The sequence below is a fragment of the Grammomys surdaster genome, unplaced genomic scaffold, assembly GCF_004785775.1.
Source record: "Grammomys surdaster isolate TR1022 unplaced genomic scaffold, NIH_TR_1.0 125750, whole genome shotgun sequence".
In the NCBI taxonomy this organism is placed as follows: Eukaryota; Metazoa; Chordata; class Mammalia; order Rodentia; family Muridae; genus Grammomys; species Grammomys surdaster.
This window is the reverse complement of record NW_021620582.1, coordinates 1,027,883-1,047,493: the sequence shown is the minus strand read 5'-3', so window position 1 is coordinate 1,047,493 and position 19,611 is coordinate 1,027,883. Positions and strand designations below refer to the sequence as shown.

The 19,611-nt window shown below is 46.7% G+C and overlaps 1 protein-coding gene across 1 annotated transcript; it reads left to right on the top strand.

The window, feature by feature from the left end:
* Positions 1–11,981: 11,981 nt before the first annotated feature.
* Positions 11,982–17,145, top strand: Sall2 (spalt like transcription factor 2). Its single transcript, XM_028788485.1, has 2 exons — positions 11,982–12,257; positions 12,627–17,145. The coding sequence occupies exons 1-2, from the start codon at positions 12,191–12,193 to the stop codon at positions 15,569–15,571; spliced, it is 3,012 nt and encodes a 1,003-aa protein (XP_028644318.1). The 5' UTR covers positions 11,982–12,190; the 3' UTR covers positions 15,572–17,145.
* The last annotated feature ends 2,466 nt before the right edge of the window (positions 17,146–19,611 follow it).

Below are 19,611 nucleotides of genomic sequence, written 5' to 3'. Positions count from 1 at the left end.
TGTGTGTGTGTGTGTGTGTGTGTGTGTGTGTGTGTGTGTGTGTGTGTGTTGTGGGGGTAGGGACTGCTGGGGGCTGGCACAATGGCTCGGCCCTTGCTGGTCAAGTCTGACAAGCTGAATTGGATCCCCAAAACCTGGATCCAGATGTAAGGAGAAAACCAACTCCAAAAAGTTGTCCTTTGATTTCCACATTCATTCATGTCGGATCAGGAATGCTCATACACACATGAATCATGCACACATATACAATAATAACTTTTTCATTAAAATTTTTTAAAGCTGCTGAGCTAATTTCAAGCGTTTCAATACTAAAATACACCATAGAAGTGGAGATATGTATAAATTATTAAAGCTATATCTACATGATTATTATAATGTCTTTTTTACTCAGTCTACCTATCTTCTCATATTCCCATTTTCACCTGGCAATAGCTGACTTCTTGGCCTGAAAATGAATATATATGAGAAAGTTTGTGTTGAAGTTTCTAACCCAGAAGCTGAGCATCGTCAAACACAGAGGCATTGGTTATGGGAAAAATCAAAAAGCCCCGCAAAGGAAGATACTGGGAGAAGAGTTAGAAAAACAAGCCTTGGGCAGTCCCAGTGAGGCCGGCAGAGTCCTGGCAGGGAGGAGAGGGTTAAATCCCTTCCTCTGCAGTACAAAAGAAAAGAGTGTGCGGAAAGATTAGGATTTTTGCTTTTACAATAGGAGCTGCAGGAGCGTTGGGAAGAAGCTGAAGGGGAAAAAAGGGGGCGTCTCTCCTTTAAAGACTTGGGAGATTGAGAGAGAAAGGGAGTCGGGAAAGAGTCACACTAGTCAGTCCGTCTCTGGGACAGTAGAATTCCTCTGCTTCTCTGTGGTTTGCACGGGGGACCGACACCCGTTGGCCTCAGACTAGACAGGGTGATCGGACCAGGTCACCCCATTAAAACTCCGTGCGTGGTGCGGTGCCCTCCCTCTCCTACCGCTCACTACTCGGGAATGTCTCGGCGGAAGCAGCGGCGACCCCAACAGTTAATCTCGGACTGTGAAGGTCCCAGTGCATCTGAGAACGGTGGGTGCTGGGGGCAGGAGGTAGCGGGGGTTCGGGGGTGTAAGAGTCAAAGCCTGCATGGTTCAGGCCAGGGCAATGGAGGGCACCTCGGCCATGAGCCAAACCTGAACAGGACTTGGTCACTGGGGAATGTGAAGGACTCTAGACTGGAGGATGAGGAGAGGATTCGTGCAAAGGAGATGCCCCCCCCTTGACTGCTGTTGGGATTCATTCTGTTTGTTTTCCTTGCTTTTCTCTGGATGAAATGTAGTTTTCAAACTGCTCTGTTTCTCTACCCAAGAGTTTTCTCTCCAAGTCCTTCTTTGCTCACTGGTCTTTGTGCCGTTGCTAAGTAACGTCCTCAGACCTGAAGACCCGTCTCTTAGGGATGGGATTTCCCCCTCTTCTTTCTGGAGAGTTGGGTTGCAAGAGAATGAATTGGATAAACGTGAAGGTTCCCCTGAGGGGGGAAGAGAATAAAGTTTCTCATTGTTGCGCTGTGCAGAGAGCAGAACTCCCAGAGGAAGAAAGCTAATGTCGGTCAGAATGCAGGCTAGCCTGGGGGGTGTGCTCCTGTTTATACCGAAGGGAAACTGAAAGACAGCCCTGTAAAGGGACTCAGGTTTGTGTTTTAAGGGAGGCAAAGATAGTACTTAACGTGTGAGTTAACATATCTGTTCATATATGCTATAACTGTATCTTGCTATTTATTTATTTTTAGTTTTTGAGACGATCTCCTGATGTAGCCCAGACTAACCCTATAGTCACTATGCATTCCTGGCTGGTCTGGAACTTTTGGCAATTCTCCTGTCTCAGACATCTGAACAAATATGCACCATCATGCTAAGTTGCTGTATGTTTCTTTTAATCAACAAATTTCTTCTGGAAGAAGAGAACAGGCTATGTAGCTGTAGCCAAGCTGGCCTTAAACTCGTGATCCTCCTGCCTCTACTTTCTGTGTGCTGTGATTATAGGCATACACTAGCACAGCTGGATGCAAAAGTCTGTACTCTTAGACTACTCCAGCATTCGGAAGGCCATGATAGGATGAGGAGGGTATTAGGAACTGATTGCTCAATGTCTCATAGACAACCGAAGACACAGTCAGTGGAATAAAATTATGTATCTGGATGCTTATATCCCTAAGCTGGTGGTACTCACTGTCTAAGGCTGAGCTAGGAATAGGTATCTATGTCTAGATGATTCTGAGACTCAAGACGTTTTTGGACTAAGTAATATGGCTACATGTGTGCTCACAAGATGGAAGTCTGAAAGTCCAAATCTTGGCCAGTCTTTCGCTTAGCAAACACACATGGTATGCCTAAAAAATATATAAAATAAGATTATGCATAAGGGTTCTGAAACCATATTTTCAGGGTTGGCTTTTGGACAAATCCTGATCCCCCTTTTTGCTAGCTTTTACAAGCTTAATTTAACTTTTCTTATATTTTTTGGTTGTGAGCCTAGCCTTTAACGGCTGAGCCATCTCTCCAGCCCTAGTTTTACTTCTCTATGCCTCAGTTTCTTTATCTGTTAAACAGAGATGGATGAGTATAATAGTTACCTTATTAACTTGTGTGAGCCCTTTGGGGAAATGACCAGCATAAATGGCATTTCTTAGAGATATACCTACCATAAGTACTTAGTGGGAAGGAATGTTGCAGTTATCACATGTGAGGGCAATGACCACTCAGGAACATCAGTATGCCTTTGTAAGACACTGAGGTACTGTATTTGTGGCGGCTAGAACTAATTATGGGTTGAACTTGTCTTTTCCACTTGTACAAAATGACTTTAGGTCGAGTCAGTGCGCCATGCACAATGAAACCTTAACAAACAAGTTAAGTTTGGGGTAGGAACCATCTTCCCCAAGCCATTGCTTGGCTGAGATCCCACTGTGCCCATATTTAGAGGTTCTATGGTGATGGCATCCTTCCCCCCTGAGACACATTAAGTCTCCTTAATGCTGCTGTAGGCCGGATGTTTCCTCCTCGAGCTCTATAGGAGATTTCCCCTAGAGCCTGCGAGTTGCCTCACAGTCCTGCTCCCCTGCTGGTTCAATTGTAGAACTATGTTGAACGCCACCCCCAACCCCCAAGAGGCATGTTCTCCTCTCCTTCCTCCCATCTGTTCACCCGTTCCCCACACCACGGCTGAGGGGAAGCTTTCTGCATGAGCCAGAAGGTATCCAGGATTCTTAAGCCTTTTGGGGTACAGTTTGACTTGGAGGGTTCTGGATACCTGGAATTGTAGTGACACTGCTGTAAACCCATTCATTCCTATAGAAACCGGAAGGGCTTACACCCTTGAACAGAAAAATTTAGGTAAACTTTGTATTTGTAGCAAAGGCAAAAGGTAACATAGGGAGCAAGGAAGCATTAGAAACGTCTGTGGCTCTGCCTTAAGCAGGAGAGTGCTGACTTCAGCACCCTGTCCAGGGCAGCACTCCCAGCCTCCCTAACGCTGCGACCCTTTAACACAGTTCCTCACGACGTGGTGGCCCCAACCATAGCATTATTTTTGTTGCTGCTTCATAACTGTAATTTTGCTACTATTATGAACCATAATGTAAACATCTGTTTTCTGATAGTCTTAGGTGACCCCTGTGCAAGAGTCAGTTGATCCCCAAGAGGTCGCAACACACAGGTTGAAAAACAGTTGGTCCATGGCATATGCACACACACACACAATGACGGCGACGACTACTACAATCATCATCATAATTAATAATAATAAAAAAAAACTAAAGCCGGGCAGTGGTGGCGCACGCCTTTAATCCCAGCACTTGGGAGGCAGAGGCAGGTGGATTTCTGAGTTCGAGGCCAGCCTGGTCTACAGAGTGAGATCCAGGACAGCCAGGGCTACACAGAGAAACCCTGTCTCGAAAAACAAAAAAAAAAACAAAAACAAAAAAACCTCTTAAAGTCCTGGGCATGGTGGAACTCAACTTTAATCCCAGTGCTCAGGAGACAAAGACAGGTCAATCTCTGTGAGATCAAGACCATCCAAGAAAAGAAAAAGAAAGGAATGAAGGAAGGACAAAAGGAAGGGAGGGAGAGAGGAAAGGAAGGAAGAAGGGAGGGAGGGAGAGAACAGAAAGAACTCCTAAGGGTTTTCATATCAGAACTCCTTAGAGACTTTCTTACCTAGTCTCCTTTCATGACCTGAACGGAGGCTTGTTGGCTCTCTCCTGAAATTTGACATGGCTCTCTAAAATTCTCTCCTCTCTTATAAGCATGTAACATATAAATTCTCGTTCTCCCCTTCTCATAGGGGTGTCTCTAAAAGGACTGGGGTATAGTGGAAAGATAAAGAGATTGCCTTGCACTCATGGGGCCCTGCGTTATCCTTTACACAGGATCCACTAATAACTTTGTCATCATTAGGCTTCCAACTTTTCCTTCTACCCCATAGCATAGCCCAGAGTTAGACAGGAAGGATTCAGGATGTAACTCAGGGAAGCAGCATGCATGAGGCCCTTGGTTTTATCTACACACAAAGCAATGCTTACACTAAATAAGAACTGCTGTCCTTTGCTTACCTGTAAACTTAGAGTGCATTGCTATTGTGCCTTTAAGAAACAGCCCTGAGAAACCTATTTCTCCACTTTCTTCTTGCATAGCTCCCTGACTAAACACCAAAACCTAACAAAATACTTATTGCATATAAGTGATGAGCAGGAAACAGTCTATTTACTTAACTACGGAGAAAGAAAAAGAAACTCTCCCCTATAGAGTCTAGGTATCAGAATTAGAGAGCATAAGGGACGAAACTGTAGGAAATGTTAACTGGTACATCTGGGAAATGATCAGAAACCCAGATATTTAGTGAGGAGAAACCAGGACAACAGCCACACAGACCTGGAGGGAGAGAAAGGAGTTGGCAGACAACAAGACTAGCAAAGGCAAGGATGGAAAAAATAGGGCACCTTACTCATGAAAGAGAGGGCTCATCTCTCAGGCTTCTTAACCCCCTGGGACTTCAGTTTTAGGTACCTGCTGCGGTGGGCATCAGAAAGAATATATCTCTAAGTAGACAGAAAGTAATTTAGAAGTCTGTGTTGTGGCTGAAGCAGGATGATCATGAGTTCAAGGCCAGTCTGAGCAACTCTAGACTCTGTCAAGAGAGAATGGGAGACGGGTAGAGAGACTGATTGACTGACTCAGGCTTAGCTAAAACCTGGGATAAGGAAGCAGAAACCCACTTTTCTTTTTTCTTTTTTTTTCTTTTTTGTTTGTTTGTTTGTTTTGTTTTGTTTGTTTGTCTGTTCTTGAGACAGAGTTTCTCTGTTTGGTTTGCTAGCTATCCTGGTACTCTGTAGACCAGACTAGCCTCGAGCTCAAAGAGATCTGTTTGCCTCTGCCTCCTGAGTGCTGAGATTAAAGGTGGCCACCACACTGCCCTTCACTCTCTTTTGGAGAAAACTGGGTTTTCAAACTAGTCTGGAGCTCAAGGATATATGACCTTTAACCCTGGACAAATCCTTTCTTTCCTAAGGTTTCAAGGAAGGGAAACCCAAGCTCCACCCCCATTTTGTTTTGTGTTTTGGTTGCTTGGTTTTATTTGGTGACAGCATCATGTAGCTCACACTGGCTATCTGTGAATCCCTGATCCTTCTGCCTCAACCCCTCAAGTCCTGGGATCAGAGGCCCAAGTCACCATCCACACCCATCTGGATCTCAGGTATGGACCACCAGACCATAGTACTCGCTGGAGACACATGCAGGTGCTGCGCTTGGCCGTTCTTGCACTTCCTTCATTTCATTCCTTCCAACTCCTCTATCATCAGCTCCTCTACACTGACTTATTTGTTTGCTGTTTATTCTGAGATAGGGTCTCACTAAGTAGCCCTGGCTGGCCTTGAACTCACAAAAGATCTGCCTGCCTCAGCCATCCAAATGCTGATGCGATCACATCCAGCTGCCTCCTTCATTTCACTAGTATTATTATTTTAGATATTTTTATTTTATGTGTACAAGTGTTTTGCCTGCATATATGTCAATGTTCTACATGTGTGCTTGGTGCTCATGGAGGCCAGAAGATGGTGGCAGAGAGTGTCAGATCCTGTAGAACTGGAGTTACAGTCAGTTGTGCGCTCCCCTGTGGGTGCTGAGAACCAAACCTGGTCCTCTGCAAGAACAGCAAGTGCATGCATTAATCCCAGTACTTGGAGGCAGAGGCAGACAGATCTCTGAGTTCAAGGCTAACCTGGTCCACAGAGCCAGTTCCAGGACAGCCAAGGCTACTCAGAAACCTTGCCTCAAAAAAAAAAAAAAAAAAAAAGGCAAAGTGGCACACAATTTTAATCTTTGCACTTAGGAGAAAAAGATAAATGGATTTCTGTGATTTCCAGGTAGCCAGGTATACAGAGTGAGTTTCAAGCCAACCAAGGATACAGAGTGAGACCCTGTTTCAAGATGAAAGAAAGAAAGGAAGAGAGACAGAGAGAAAGACAGAGAAAGTGTGTATGTCGGAAACAGAGATACTCCTCAAATTGAAAAGAGGGAAAAAAATACCCAAAACTGGGATTTAATTGGCCATTTGTGCTCAGTGAAGGGTCAGATCTCTAAAATACCTTTGAGCTTCAAAAGTCACACAAATTCCACACAAATGTCTTTCTCACTTGGTACCTGGTATCTGAGTCATCTTGTCTCCTGTCCACGTGGAACATGGCCACGTGGCTATGGGTGCAGCCATAGGTTTCAGTATAGCAGTTTGGTTTGGCAAAGAATGACGTGTATGGGTTTAGTAGAGAAGACCGAGAAAAGAGAGCATGGGACAGTCTCTGAAAAGTGATCTTGGTGGCATTTACAAATCTGTATTTATGGAGGCTGCCGATGAGTAATGATTTAATTCAGGTAACATTTGTGAGGGATAGGGGAAGGTTTGAAGAGGATACTCCTTAAAGCTCTATTATTGGAGTGTTTGCCTCTTCTTGTGTGTGGTGGGCTGGGATTATGTGTGAGCTGGACACAGAACCCAAAGCCTGCGGCCACTGGACAGCAGCAGCAGACCTTCGTTTCAACATACAGTTTATATCTGTAATGTATATCAGGGTCTTACTCTATGTAGCTCAGAAATTAAATAGTGGCACAGTCAGATGCTGAAGTGACATGCATTTACCAAAATGCCCACTGTATATGTGTGTGTGTGTGTGTGTGTGTACACATGCATGTGTTAGTTTAGGATTACACTCAGCCTCAATTTGTGCTAGGTCAGTGCTCTCCCACTGAAAGCTACATTCTCAGCCTTCAGCTGTACAGTGGAATAAGTAAGTGAGGAGCTTCATAAAAAACTAATGCTTGGGCTGGAGAGATGGCTCAGCGGTTAAGAGCACTGACTGCTCTCCCAGAGGTCCTGAGTTCAATTCTCAGCAACCACATGGTGGCTCTGTAATGGGATCCAGTGCCCTTTTCTGGTGTGTCTGAAGATAGCTATGGTGTACTATTATACATAAATAAATAAATCTTTGTGTGAAAAAAAGAAAACTAACGCTTGCTAGGCAGTGGTGTCAGATACCATTAATTTCAAAGCAGGTCGATCTCTGAGTTTGAGGCCAGTCTGACCTACATTACAAGTCCCAGACTCAGAGCTACATAGTAAGAGTTTGTTTCAAACTAATAATGATGATGGTTATGGTAGTGGTGATGATGATGAAGCTGCTTGGATCCTGCCCTTAGGATCTTTAGGGCCTTTGAATTTATTTTAGCCTTGAGATGAATTTTTTGTTTGATTGGTTTGAGTGTGTGTGTGTGTTTTGTTGTCTTTCTCTCTCTCTCTCTCTTTCTTCCTTTCTTTCTTTCTCTCTTTCCTTCTCTTTCTTTCTTTCTTTCTCTCTCTCTCTCTCTTTCTTTCTTTCTCTTTCTCCCTCTCTTTCTTTCTTTCCTTCTCTTTCTTTCTTTCTCTCTCTTTCTTTCTCTTTCTTTCTTTCTTTCTTTCTTTCTTTCTTTCTTTCTTTCTTTCTTTCTTCTGTTTGTGATTGAACTCAGGGACTCCTATTGAGTTACAGCCCCAGCTCAAGACATCAGAATGTCCTAAAGCTCTAAAGGCAATTCTAGGACAGTAAAGGCTGACAGCCACCATTTAGATACTGCTGCCCAGTCCCCATGTTGTTTTGTTGTGACCGTGTTCTTCCTAACCACTCTCTCCCAAGACTGAAGCAGCTTATTTGGGGACCAGGTTTTTTGTTTATCTTTCAGATAGTGTTTTATATGGTTCAGGCTAGCCACCGACTTACGTTGACGGTAATAAGGATACCTTTGACCTTCTGATTCAGCTGCCTCCACCTCTAGAGTGCTGGGATTACAGGTGTGCCTGGTTTATGTTGGGGATTGAACCCAGGGTTTTGTGCTTGTGCCAAGCACCCAATCTACTTACTGAATTAGACCCCCAGCCTCTGGGCACTAGGCCTCGAAGAGAAGCTACTTGTTTTTTGTTTGTTTGTTTTTATTTTTATTTTTCCATTTCAGCTCTCCATAAATTTGAACAAGCATGTGCAGGTCCACAGCCATCACAGACTCTTTGTGGCCTAGGACAGTCCACTTCACATTTTCTGCTATCTAGGTGTACCATTACCTGCTTAGCATGTTCCTGTGTTTTGTGACTTTAGCCCTGTTTGCACAACAGTCTTGCTCCCTTTTTCAGAATAGGCAGTAAGTGAAAAGGGGGTACTGAGGAGTGGATGGTTCCTCTTTCCGATGGCTGTTGATACATCACCTTTCACCAGGGACTAAATTTACCTTAAAGGGTGTAGATCAAATGACACATCAGAAAGCACATTTCATCACAAAGCAAGAAAGGGGACACTGTTTCCCAGGAGAAGGAGAAAAGAAAAGGATTTCTTTTCTTGTCCAAGGACTTGACAGAATGGCAACTGGATATCAAATGTTCAGTGCTAATTAACAAATGCTCTGTAGAAAGTCTCCATCTGATTCCTTCTCTCTGACTTGAGGGCAGAGAATAAGCGGCAGGGAGGAGTCACACAGGCCCCTTTCTCTAGCTTTAGGATGCTCACGGGCAGCTGGCCAGGAGCCAGAGTGCTGACTGCGGCTTCACTGAATTACTCTGCGGACTTGGAAAAGTCACTTAACCTCTGTGAGCTTGAGTTTCCTTATCTGTAAAACTAAAGCACACTGCACTTAGCTGTGTCTTGGACAAACTGAAACCCTGAACTCCATCTCCATCTGCAAGGGTCAGGTCTTAGAAAAGCAGAGCTAGCTCATCCATTTCAGTGCTCTGATTCACGAGGCTCATAAGGTTAAAATCTCTGAGATTATCTGGTTTTTTTTCTTGTCTTTTTTAAAAAGGATTTATTTTTATGTAGCCCGGTGCTCTAGCTACATGTATACCTGCATGCCAGAAGAGGGCATCAGATCCCAGTACAGATGGTTGTGAGCCACCATGTGGTTGCTGGGAATTGAACTCAGGACCTCTGGAGGCTCTTAACCACTGAGCCATCTCTCCAGCACTGAGATTATCTGAAGTTTTAAAACATAAGATTGTATTTTCTACTTATTTATTTATTTATTTGACCAGGCTGGTCTCAAACTCAGATATTTATTCACCTCCCTCTGTTTGTAGTGCTGGGATTAAAGGCATGCACCACAACTGTCCAGCTGTTAAATACAATAGCTGTTTACTTTTTTTTTTTTTTTTTAGACAGATTCTTACTATATAACCCCACCTGGTCTGGTCTATGTAGACCAGGCTGGCTTTGAACTAACTGCCTCCTGAGTGTTTGGGTCAAAGGTATGTGCCACCACTCTCAAGTATGTACTGAAATTTTGATTAGATTGGGGTACATACCACCCCCTAGACCCTTTAACCTAGACATATGCCAGTGACACTACTAAGAAATTAACACGATCGGGGGAAGACAGATGAGGACGTTGCTCCACGGTAGAGCTCTTGCTCTAGCATTTGTGGGATTCTAAGGTCAATCCCCACAATGGTGCTGGGGTGCAGTGGACATGGTGGGTCAGGTTTATAATAATCTGAGTCCATGGGAAGCAGGAGCCAAGCCAGCCTTAGCTATGTAGTGAGTTTGAGGCCAGCCTGGACTATAGGAGACTCTATGAAAAAAAAAAGCCAACCAACAAGCAAAACGATATTAATTTAGTTATATGTGTATTTTAGGTTCTCTTATTAAATATATAAATTCCCTAATCCATAATGTTTAAGGCTCTTCAAATTTAAAAAGGTTCCTAATTTATATTCTCTTTTGGAGGGGGAAAAATCCCACATATGTTAATACTATGCTTCTATCATTTTCTAGTCTGGGCATACAGCTTTGTGGTTGGGCACCTGGTACAAAGTTCCATCACCAGCACCACAAAAACAAATGGTTTGCAATTTGTCTGCTTTCAAAATATCTTTCTGATGAAGATGGTGTATGTAAAATATTGTCTCTTTAAAAAATTGGGATGGTGGTGTATTCTTTTTTTTTTTTTTTTTGAGACAGGGTTTCTCTTTGTAGCCCTGGCTATCCTAGAACTCATTCTGTAGACCAGCCTGGCCTCGAACTCAGAAATCGGATGGTGGCATATTCTGTGTAACTGGCGCTAGTTTATCAGCCAGGCAAAAACAGAACTGGGAAGACTGTGATTGCAGAATTGGAGGAAGGTTGGGAGTGTACCACTAGACTCAGCTACAGAGACCATGTCTCAAAAACAAACAATAATTAAGAAGCCATAGTTGTAGCCCTAGATTTTGGGATGCTGAGGCAGGAGGGTTGCTTACTTCAAAGTCAGCTTGGGCTACACTGAACATTTAAAAAAAAAAAAAAAGAAAGAAGAAAGAAAGGAACACTATAGTTTTTTTTATTCCTACCACCAAAACACAAATCCAAGACCTGAGATTACTTTTTTACATGTAAAAATAAGGGATTTTAGGAAGTGGGGGACCCTTTAAATCTCATTTCAAGGAAGAAAAAGAATGCGGAGTAGCTGGTCTGAAGCACCATAGCTGTCCTATAGGGAAGTCATCAGTCCCTCTGAATAAAAGGCAGGGCCCAACAGAGGTGAGCAGGTGTCAGTCTTATTTAGGAACTGAAATCCGCTTGGGGCCGTTAGGAGCTTTGGATCCTGAGCGGCAGACTGTGAAAGCCCAGGACTGCATCCTCCCCATTGTTTCAGAAGGAGCTCCCCTCCCCCAAGGTTGGAGCTGGGTGGACCTCCTTAGGCCTTTGTAAGCTAATATCTTATTTAATTGTCCGCATTACGGAGGGGGAGGTGGTGGTGGTGGTGGTGGTGGTGGTGGTGGTGTGGTGGAAAGAGGGTACCGAACGGAGAGGGCTTTTTTAAAGTAGGAACTCTGCATTTGGTGTAGGGCCGGTGGCCTGTGGACTAGCTTGTGTTGAGCTGTAATTCTGGGGGAAGGGCTTAGTGTTCCTCAAGAAGGGGCCCTCAAATGACTCCCTTGGGAATTCTATCTCGCAATCCTCCTCGCTCCCCCCCCCCAACTTCTTTTGTGAAGAGAAATGAGGGTAGGATGGGAATGGGGTGAAGACAAAACTTGAGATAATTCTGCGGTGTGCGAGCTGGTAAGGGGTGGGTGTTTGAGGCCGCTCCTCCCATTCTTGTCCTCCGACCTCTGAAGCAGGCAGACCACCCTTTGGAATCCACGTTTTCCAAGCTCAGCAGATCCTTTATCCAAAGAAAAATTACTGAAGCCTATCGCCTTAATCTATTGAGCGGGCAATGTTTCCCACTGTGGGCTTGGGGCTGACCCCGTGGAAGCGGCTAGGATAAAGACATCTGGGGTGTGGAGCTGGCAGAGGGTAGGGCACAGTGGGCCCCCAAGGTGCCTCACTGACACCTGACCCAGAGCCGGAGCAAAGCTTCCTAGACTCCCCCACCCCCCAGCCCCCGCACTCTCTGCTCTCGCCTCCTCTAGCTTTCGCCTCCCTCCCTGGCAGCTTCTCCCCACAAACTCTCCTCCCCCATCTCCCCACTACCAGCTTTCGCGCTCCAGCTCCTCCCCTCCTCCGCGCCTTCTCGCTCCCCTCCCCCGCTCCGCCGCTGCTCCCTGCCCCCGCCACCGCCGGTCTCCTCCGCAGTCTGGGCCGCTGGGTGCAGAGCCTGCCGCAGCGTCAGCGGCCTCCCCAGACCGGATACCCATTGTGTCCTATCCCATCCCGCCTTCCACTTCTCACGGCCATGGCGCAGGAAACCGGGAGCAGCTCTCGACTCGGGGGGCCTTGCGGGGAGCCTGCGGAGCGCAGAGGTGCGGTAGGGCCAGGCTTGGGCAGAGATGGGGGCCAAGGGGACGCTCGCATGTAAGGACTTTAAGTGGGCGGGTAAAATGTGTGATTCTGCACATAAGCCCCAGTTCTCCCATCCATTCCCACCCTTCCTGAGCCAGAGGAGGGGGAGGGGTAATGGAGGAGGCTCGGAGAGTACGCGCCCTATCCCCCAACCCTCCTTTTGCTGGGTGTCCAGGAACCACGAGAGTCTGAGCGCTAGCTTCCTGCAGGGTCTGACTGTAAGCTTGTCTTCCGACCCTAACCGGACGTTCCTGGACCGCTCGTTCTTTAGAGCCTCTGTTATCCAACACAACCGCATTACCCACACGTTCTCCTTGTCTTCTCCCCAGGTGATGCTAGCGAGGAAGACCACCCCCAAGTCTGTGCCAAATGCTGCGCACAATTCTCTGACCCGACCGAATTCCTTGCTCACCAGAAGGCATGTTGCACTGACCCACCGGTAATGGTGATAATTGGGGGCCAGGAGAACCCCAGCAACTCTTCAGCTTCCTCTGCGCCCCGACCAGAGGGCCACAGTAGGTCCCAGGTCATGGACACAGAGCACAGCAATCCTCCAGATTCTGGGTCCTCTGGGCCCCCGGATCCCACTTGGGGTCCAGAGCGGAGGGGAGAGGAATCTTCTGGGCATTTCCTGGTCGCTGCCACAGGTACAGCGGCTGGAGGAGGTGGGGGCCTGATCTTGGCCAGTCCCAAGCTGGGAGCAACCCCATTACCTCCAGAATCCACCCCTGCACCCCCTCCTCCACCCCCTCCCCCACCCCCTCCCCCTCCAGGTGTAGGCAGTGGCCACTTGAACATTCCTCTGATCTTGGAAGAGCTGCGGGTGCTGCAGCAGCGCCAGATTCATCAGATGCAGATGACTGAGCAAATCTGCCGCCAGGTGCTGTTACTTGGCTCCTTAGGGCAGACGGTGGGTGCCCCTGCCAGTCCCTCAGAGCTACCTGGGACAGGGACTGCCTCTTCTACCAAGCCCCTACTGCCTCTCTTCAGTCCCATCAAGCCAGTGCAAACTGGCAAGACATTGGCATCTTCCTCTTCATCCTCCTCCTCAGGAGCAGAACCACCTAAGCAGGCTTTCTTCCACCTTTACCATCCACTGGGATCACAGCATCCCTTCTCTGTAGGAGGGGTTGGTCGAAACCACAAACCCACTCCTGCCCCCTCCCCTGCCCTGCCAGGCAGCACGGATCAGCTGATTGCGTCACCTCATCTGGCATTCCCAGGCACCACAGGACTCCTGGCAGCTCAGTGTCTTGGGGCAGCAAGGGGCCTTGAGGCTGCCGCCTCCCCAGGGCTTCTGAAGCCAAAGAACGGAAGCGGTGAGCTGGGCTATGGGGAAGTTATTAGTTCCTTGGAGAAGCCAGGTGGAAGGCACAAATGCCGCTTTTGTGCAAAAGTATTCGGCAGTGACAGCGCCCTGCAGATACACCTTCGTTCCCACACTGGTGAGAGGCCCTATAAGTGCAACGTCTGTGGTAACCGGTTCACTACTCGGGGCAACCTCAAAGTACATTTCCACCGGCATCGTGAGAAGTACCCACATGTGCAAATGAATCCACATCCAGTACCAGAGCACCTAGACTATGTCATCACCAGCAGTGGGCTGCCTTATGGAATGTCTGTGCCACCAGAGAAAGCAGAAGAGGAGGCAGCCACTCCAGGCGGAGGTGTTGAACGCAAACCTCTAGTGGCCTCCACCACAGCACTCAGTGCCACCGAGAGCCTGACACTGCTCTCCACTGGTACAAGCACAGCAGTGGCTCCGGGGCTCCCTACTTTCAACAAGTTTGTGCTCATGAAGGCAGTGGAGCCCAAGAGTAAAGCTGATGAGAATACTCCCCCAGGGAGTGAGGGCTCAGCCATCACTGGAGTAGCAGACAGTGGCTCGGCAACCCGAATGCAGCTAAGTAAGCTGGTGACATCTCTGCCGAGTTGGGCACTGCTTACTAATCACTTGAAGTCAACTGGAAGTTTCCCCTTCCCTTATGTGCTAGAACCCTTGGGAGCTTCACCTTCTGAAACCTCAAAGCTGCAGCAACTAGTAGAAAAGATTGATCGCCAAGGAGCTGTGGCGGTGGCTTCTACTGCCTCGGGAGCTCCCACTACTTCTGCCCCTGCACCTTCATCTTCCGCTTCTGGACCTAACCAGTGTGTCATCTGTCTCCGGGTGCTGAGCTGCCCTCGGGCTCTACGCCTGCATTATGGCCAACATGGAGGTGAGCGGCCCTTCAAGTGTAAAGTGTGTGGCAGAGCTTTCTCCACGAGGGGCAATTTGCGCGCACATTTCGTGGGTCACAAGACCAGTCCAGCTGCCCGGGCCCAGAACTCCTGCCCCATTTGCCAGAAGAAGTTCACAAATGCTGTCACTCTGCAGCAACATGTTCGGATGCACCTGGGGGGACAGATCCCCAACGGAGGTTCTGCACTTCCTGAAGGTGGGGGAGCTGCCCAGGAAAACAGCTCTGAGCAGTCTACAGCCTCTGGACCAGGGAGTTTCCCCCAGCCACAGTCCCAGCAGCCATCTCCAGAAGAGGAAATGTCTGATGAAGAGGAAGAGGATGAGGAAGAAGAGGAAGACGTGACAGATGAAGATTCCCTAGCAGGAAGAGGCTCAGAGAGTGGGGGAGAGAAGGCCATATCAGTACGAGGTGACTCCGAAGAGGTATCTGGGGCAGAGGAGGAAGTGGCAACATCCGTAGCAGCACCCACCACCGGGAAGGAGATGGATAGTAATGAGACAGCCACTCAACATGGTCTGCCGCCACCTCCACCACCACCTGACAACCTGGATCATCCCCAACCCATGGAGCAGGGAACCAGTGATGTTTCCGGAGGCATGGAGGAAGAGGCCAAACTGGAGGCAACCTCAAGCCCAATTGTAGCACTCACCCCAGAAGGGGAGGGCACCAGCACCCCTTTGGTGGAAGAGCTGACCTTACCGGAAGCCGTGAAAAAGGAGCCAGGAGAGAACAGCAGCAGAAAGGCCTGTGAAGTATGTGGCCAGAGCTTTCCTACCCAGACAGCTCTGGAGGAGCATCAGAAGACCCATCTCAAGGATGGGCCACTCTTCACTTGTGTCTTCTGCAGGCAGGGCTTCCTTGACCGAGCTACCCTCAAGAAGCATGTGCTGTTGGCTCACCACCAGGTACCGCCCTTTGCACCCCATGGCCCTCAGAATATTGCTACTCTTTCGTTGGTCCCTGGCTGTCCCTCATCCATCCCTTCTCCAGGGCTCTCCCCATTCCCTCAAAAAGATGACCCGGCCATCCCATGAGCCTGTTTTCTGTACCTGGTCCTCTATGACCCAGAGAACAGAAACTGAGAGCTCCATAGGACGACCTCCAAGATTTACTCACCCCTCCTCTTATCTTTTCTCAAGTTCTGACATGATGTTTCTAGTGGCTTCTCTCTAGTCCCTAAGCTTGACAATTGTGTTTGAAAGGGAATGTCCTCTAAGAAAATTTTTATCACCTTTTTGTTCTGTGTAACTAAAGGAAACAAATTCCCTATAGCTTTGACATTCTCAAGGGGGAGCTTTCTCCCCTTCTCCCTTTCCCTCTGGCAGGTATACTAGAACCCCCATCTTTGGAATGGCAGCCTTGTTCAAAGGGGCTGGCAACTGTCCATGGAAAGCCCACCGCTACTCCTTGGTGATCTTGACCAAGTCACTCCACAAGACTTTCTTGGGCCAGGACCTTCTTGAGAAGCTTGTGAGGGGTGGTTGATTTCTTTTCTTTCTGCAACCACGACACAGTTTTCCATCGAGCCCTGGAGTTCTAGATCTACCTGCATTGCCACTTGAGCCCTAGCACAGTCATTGCTGTCAAAGCCCAGGAACTGTGCTTGACAAGGTGACTCCAACCATGATTCAGAGAGGCAGAGGAGAGCATAGCCTCCCTCCTACTTCAGCCTCCTGTAGCTGAGGCTGTGCCCAACAAGCACACCAGAGGAAAGAAGTAACTAGAACTTCTTTTTCCTTCCCTCTGCTCCAGAGGATACTAGCAATGAATATACTCTTCTAGTAATTGGTGGCTCAACCCGAGGAGGTAGGGGCAAATGAAGAACTGAGATCCTTTTTTCAGTATGTCCCTTGTTGACTCTCCACATTAAGGCAAAGATAGTGGCTGGTCAAGATGCCAGGACTCCTTCAGCTTCTCATCATGGCTTCTCAACCAACAAGCAGGTTTCTTACTAAGAGGTCTCTCATGTGATGTTTTAGGAAGTATGAAGTTCTTAACTCTAAAGAGCCTTGTTGGTAAGGATGGTTATTTAAGCAGTGATGGGGAGTTGAGGATTGTTGCTAAAACAGGCATTACTGTTTGAGTCTATCTGATAAAGAACTGAACTTGAAGTAAGGGGACTTGTTCAGCTCTTGTGAATGTGAATGTTTTCTTTGAGCTAATGATGATGTGGTATGCAGAGGCACCAGGGGTTATGGGGGGGGGGCTTCCTGTTACTAGAGTGTTTTAGTTTTAGATGACTCCCTATTTTATTCTCTCACCCCTTGTATTTCCCTTGTTGTCTTCTCAAAACCCCTTTCCTCCCTAATTTTGCCTGACCATTGGGCCAGAGATTATGTCTTATTTTTTCCAGAAGTTGAGAGACAGAGCTTCTAAGTGGTTCCTCCCTGTCTCTCTGTCTTGTAGTGAGATGTAGTATTTACTCTTAACATAGGATCCTGTGGAACAGGAGTTCTGAGAAGACTGAATTTTGCTGTTAGCTGATATCAATGATGATTCTCTAAAGTAGTGGGCTCCAGAGCTCCCTAACACAGTGAAATGTGTAAGAGCAGAGAGGGGAGATACTAGAATCTTTTCCTTCATCATTAAAGGTGTTTTGGCCAAGTTTTTGTGTGTTTCTCCTTATTTTATGACTAAATAGCCAGATGGGGTGTGATATTGGCATTCCCTAACATGAAGATTCTCTTCCCACCTTTTTCTCCTGCCAAAGCTGAACATATGGTGTAGAAATGCTCAACTTCCTTGCCCTTGTCCCCAAACACCCTCCAGTGGATGTGATTTCACTGTGAGGGGAGAAGGCTTTTTAAAACAGAGATTCTGTTTTTCAAAAGGTACTTGCCCAGTGTACAGGCAATATCTAGGTTTTCCTTTTGGATTTTTTTTTGTCACTTCCTACCAAAACACAACTTTTTTGTGTGTTGTTTTGTTTGACTTTGGAAACTGTTCATCAGTCTTTCCCAGACCTCAAGCACCCTGCTGACAACAGTGAATCTGTAGATCAAGATAATGATACTTTATGATTTTTGAGATCCAACATTGTAATCAGAGAGGGTAAAAGTTCTACCAATAAAGGAAGATCTTGCTGTTGAGAATGCAGACAAAGGAGCTGGAGAGATGGCTCAGCAGTTAGAAGCCCTGGCTCACTGACTGCTCTTCCAGAGGACCCAGGTTCAATTCCCAGTACCCATGTAGTGACTCATAACTGTCTGTTAACTCCATTTCCAGGAGATCTGATGCCCTCTTCTGGCTTCTGTGGGTACCAGGCACACATGTCATACAAATACACATTCAAGCAGACCCAAACATACAAAATAAAATAACTTTTAAAAACAATAATGCAAGCTGGATGATGGTGGCAAACATCTTTAATTCTAGCACTGGAGAGGCAGAGGTAGGTGGATCTCTGAGATTGAGGCTAGCCTGGTCTACAAGGTCTAGTTCCTGGACAGCCAGAGCTACATAGAAAAACCTCTTCTCGAAGAAAAAAAAAAAAAAGATAGTGTGAAGAAAAGAACTAAGGGTAGAGTACTTTCTTAGTATGCATGAAATTAGTCAAAGTCATGCTCAGTTATGCAGTGACTGACCAGCCTGGGATACATGAGAACCTCTGTGTGTGTGTGTGTGTGTGTGTGTGTGTGTGTGTGTGTGTGTGTGTGTGAGAGAGAGAGAGAGAGAGAGAGAGAGAGAGAGAGAGAGAGAGAGAGAGTCTTTTTATATAGCTCTTGCTGTCCTAGAACTCACTAGATAGATTGGCCTCAAACTCACAGAAATCCACCTGCCTCTCCCTCCCAAGAACTGGGTTAAAGCCTTGCAGCTACAATATCCAGTAGAGAAACTTGTCTCTTTTAATTTTAAGTGCATTGATGTTTTGCCTGCATGTGTATCTGTAGATCCTGGAGTTACAGACAGTTGTGAGCTGTTATATGGGTGCTGAAAATTGAACCCAGGTCCTTTGGAAGAATAGTCAGTACTCTTAAACACTAAGTCATCTCCAGCCTCAAAAACTGTCTTTGAAATTATATATACATGTGTGGGGTGTGTTTATGTGTGTGACAGAGAGAGAGAGAGAGAGAGAGAGAGAGAGAGAGAGAGAGAGAGGTGGCAGGCATTAAATAAACAATTTCTTTGTTTTCTTTTGGAAACAGGGTTTCTCTTTGTAGCCCTGGATGTCCTGGAACTCAAAGCCTGTCCCAAATCAGAGCCCTCTGCCCCCTGAGCTCTGGAACTAAAGGTGTATGCTACCACCATCCAGCATTTTTTCCCTTTATAAGATCATAATATCACTGAACCTTCATACTAAAAGAACATAACTGGCTTTAAAAGATAAAAGCACAATGTCTGAGGCTCAGATCCAGACAGGCACAGTGACTCACCTGTGGTCCAGCATGTGGAATACAGGCAGGAGGATCAAGTATGTAAAGTCATCCTTGACTGTACATGGAGTTGATCACCAACCTGGACAAACATATGAGACTATCTCAAAACAACCCAAAAAGAAATTAAGCAACAAAAAAAGAACCAGGTCTAAGGTCAGGCAGTGGTGGCGCACACCTTTGATCCCAGCACTTGGGAGGCAGAGGCTGGCGGATTTCTGAGTTCGAGGACAGCCTGGTCTACAGAGTGAGTTCGAGGGCAGCCAGGAATACACAGAGAAACCCTGTCTCGAAAAACAAAAAACAAAACAAAAAAAAAAACATAAACAAAAAAAAACAGGTCCAGTTGGATGGGGTGATAGAGAACTGTGGTTCTGGTATTGGGGAGTGGGGGTTGCAGGAATGGAAGGCTAGCCTGGACCACATAAAACTATTTAAGAGAAGAACTAGATCCTGAGACTCCAGTCTTTGGTGATGAGGTGCTGTTCTGTTACATCTATACTGACAGGAGGCTCCTGAAAAGACAGGTGAGTAAGTGTATTCTTCACTCTGCTATGAATAAAGAACTATTTGATTCTAGATGATCCTATCAGAGCAGTGCAGGAGGCCCTCATTAACACATGGGAATCCTGGGAAGTTGGGAGAGTTAAGGAAGGAAAAACAGCTTTTGTTTTTAATTCCTGGCAAAGCTTTGTAAATAT

What these genes read in the sequence shown, in the direction of transcription:
- Sall2 (XM_028788485.1), top strand. Translation starts at nt 12,191, where the DNA reads ATGGCGCAGGAAACCGGGAGCAGCTCTCGACTCGGGGGGCCTTGCGGG. An exon ending in GGAGCCTGCGGAGCGCAGAG is followed by an intron (nt 12,258 to 12,626) that starts GTGCGGTAGGGC and finishes TCTTCTCCCCAG; the next exon opens with GTGATGCTAGCGAGGAAGAC.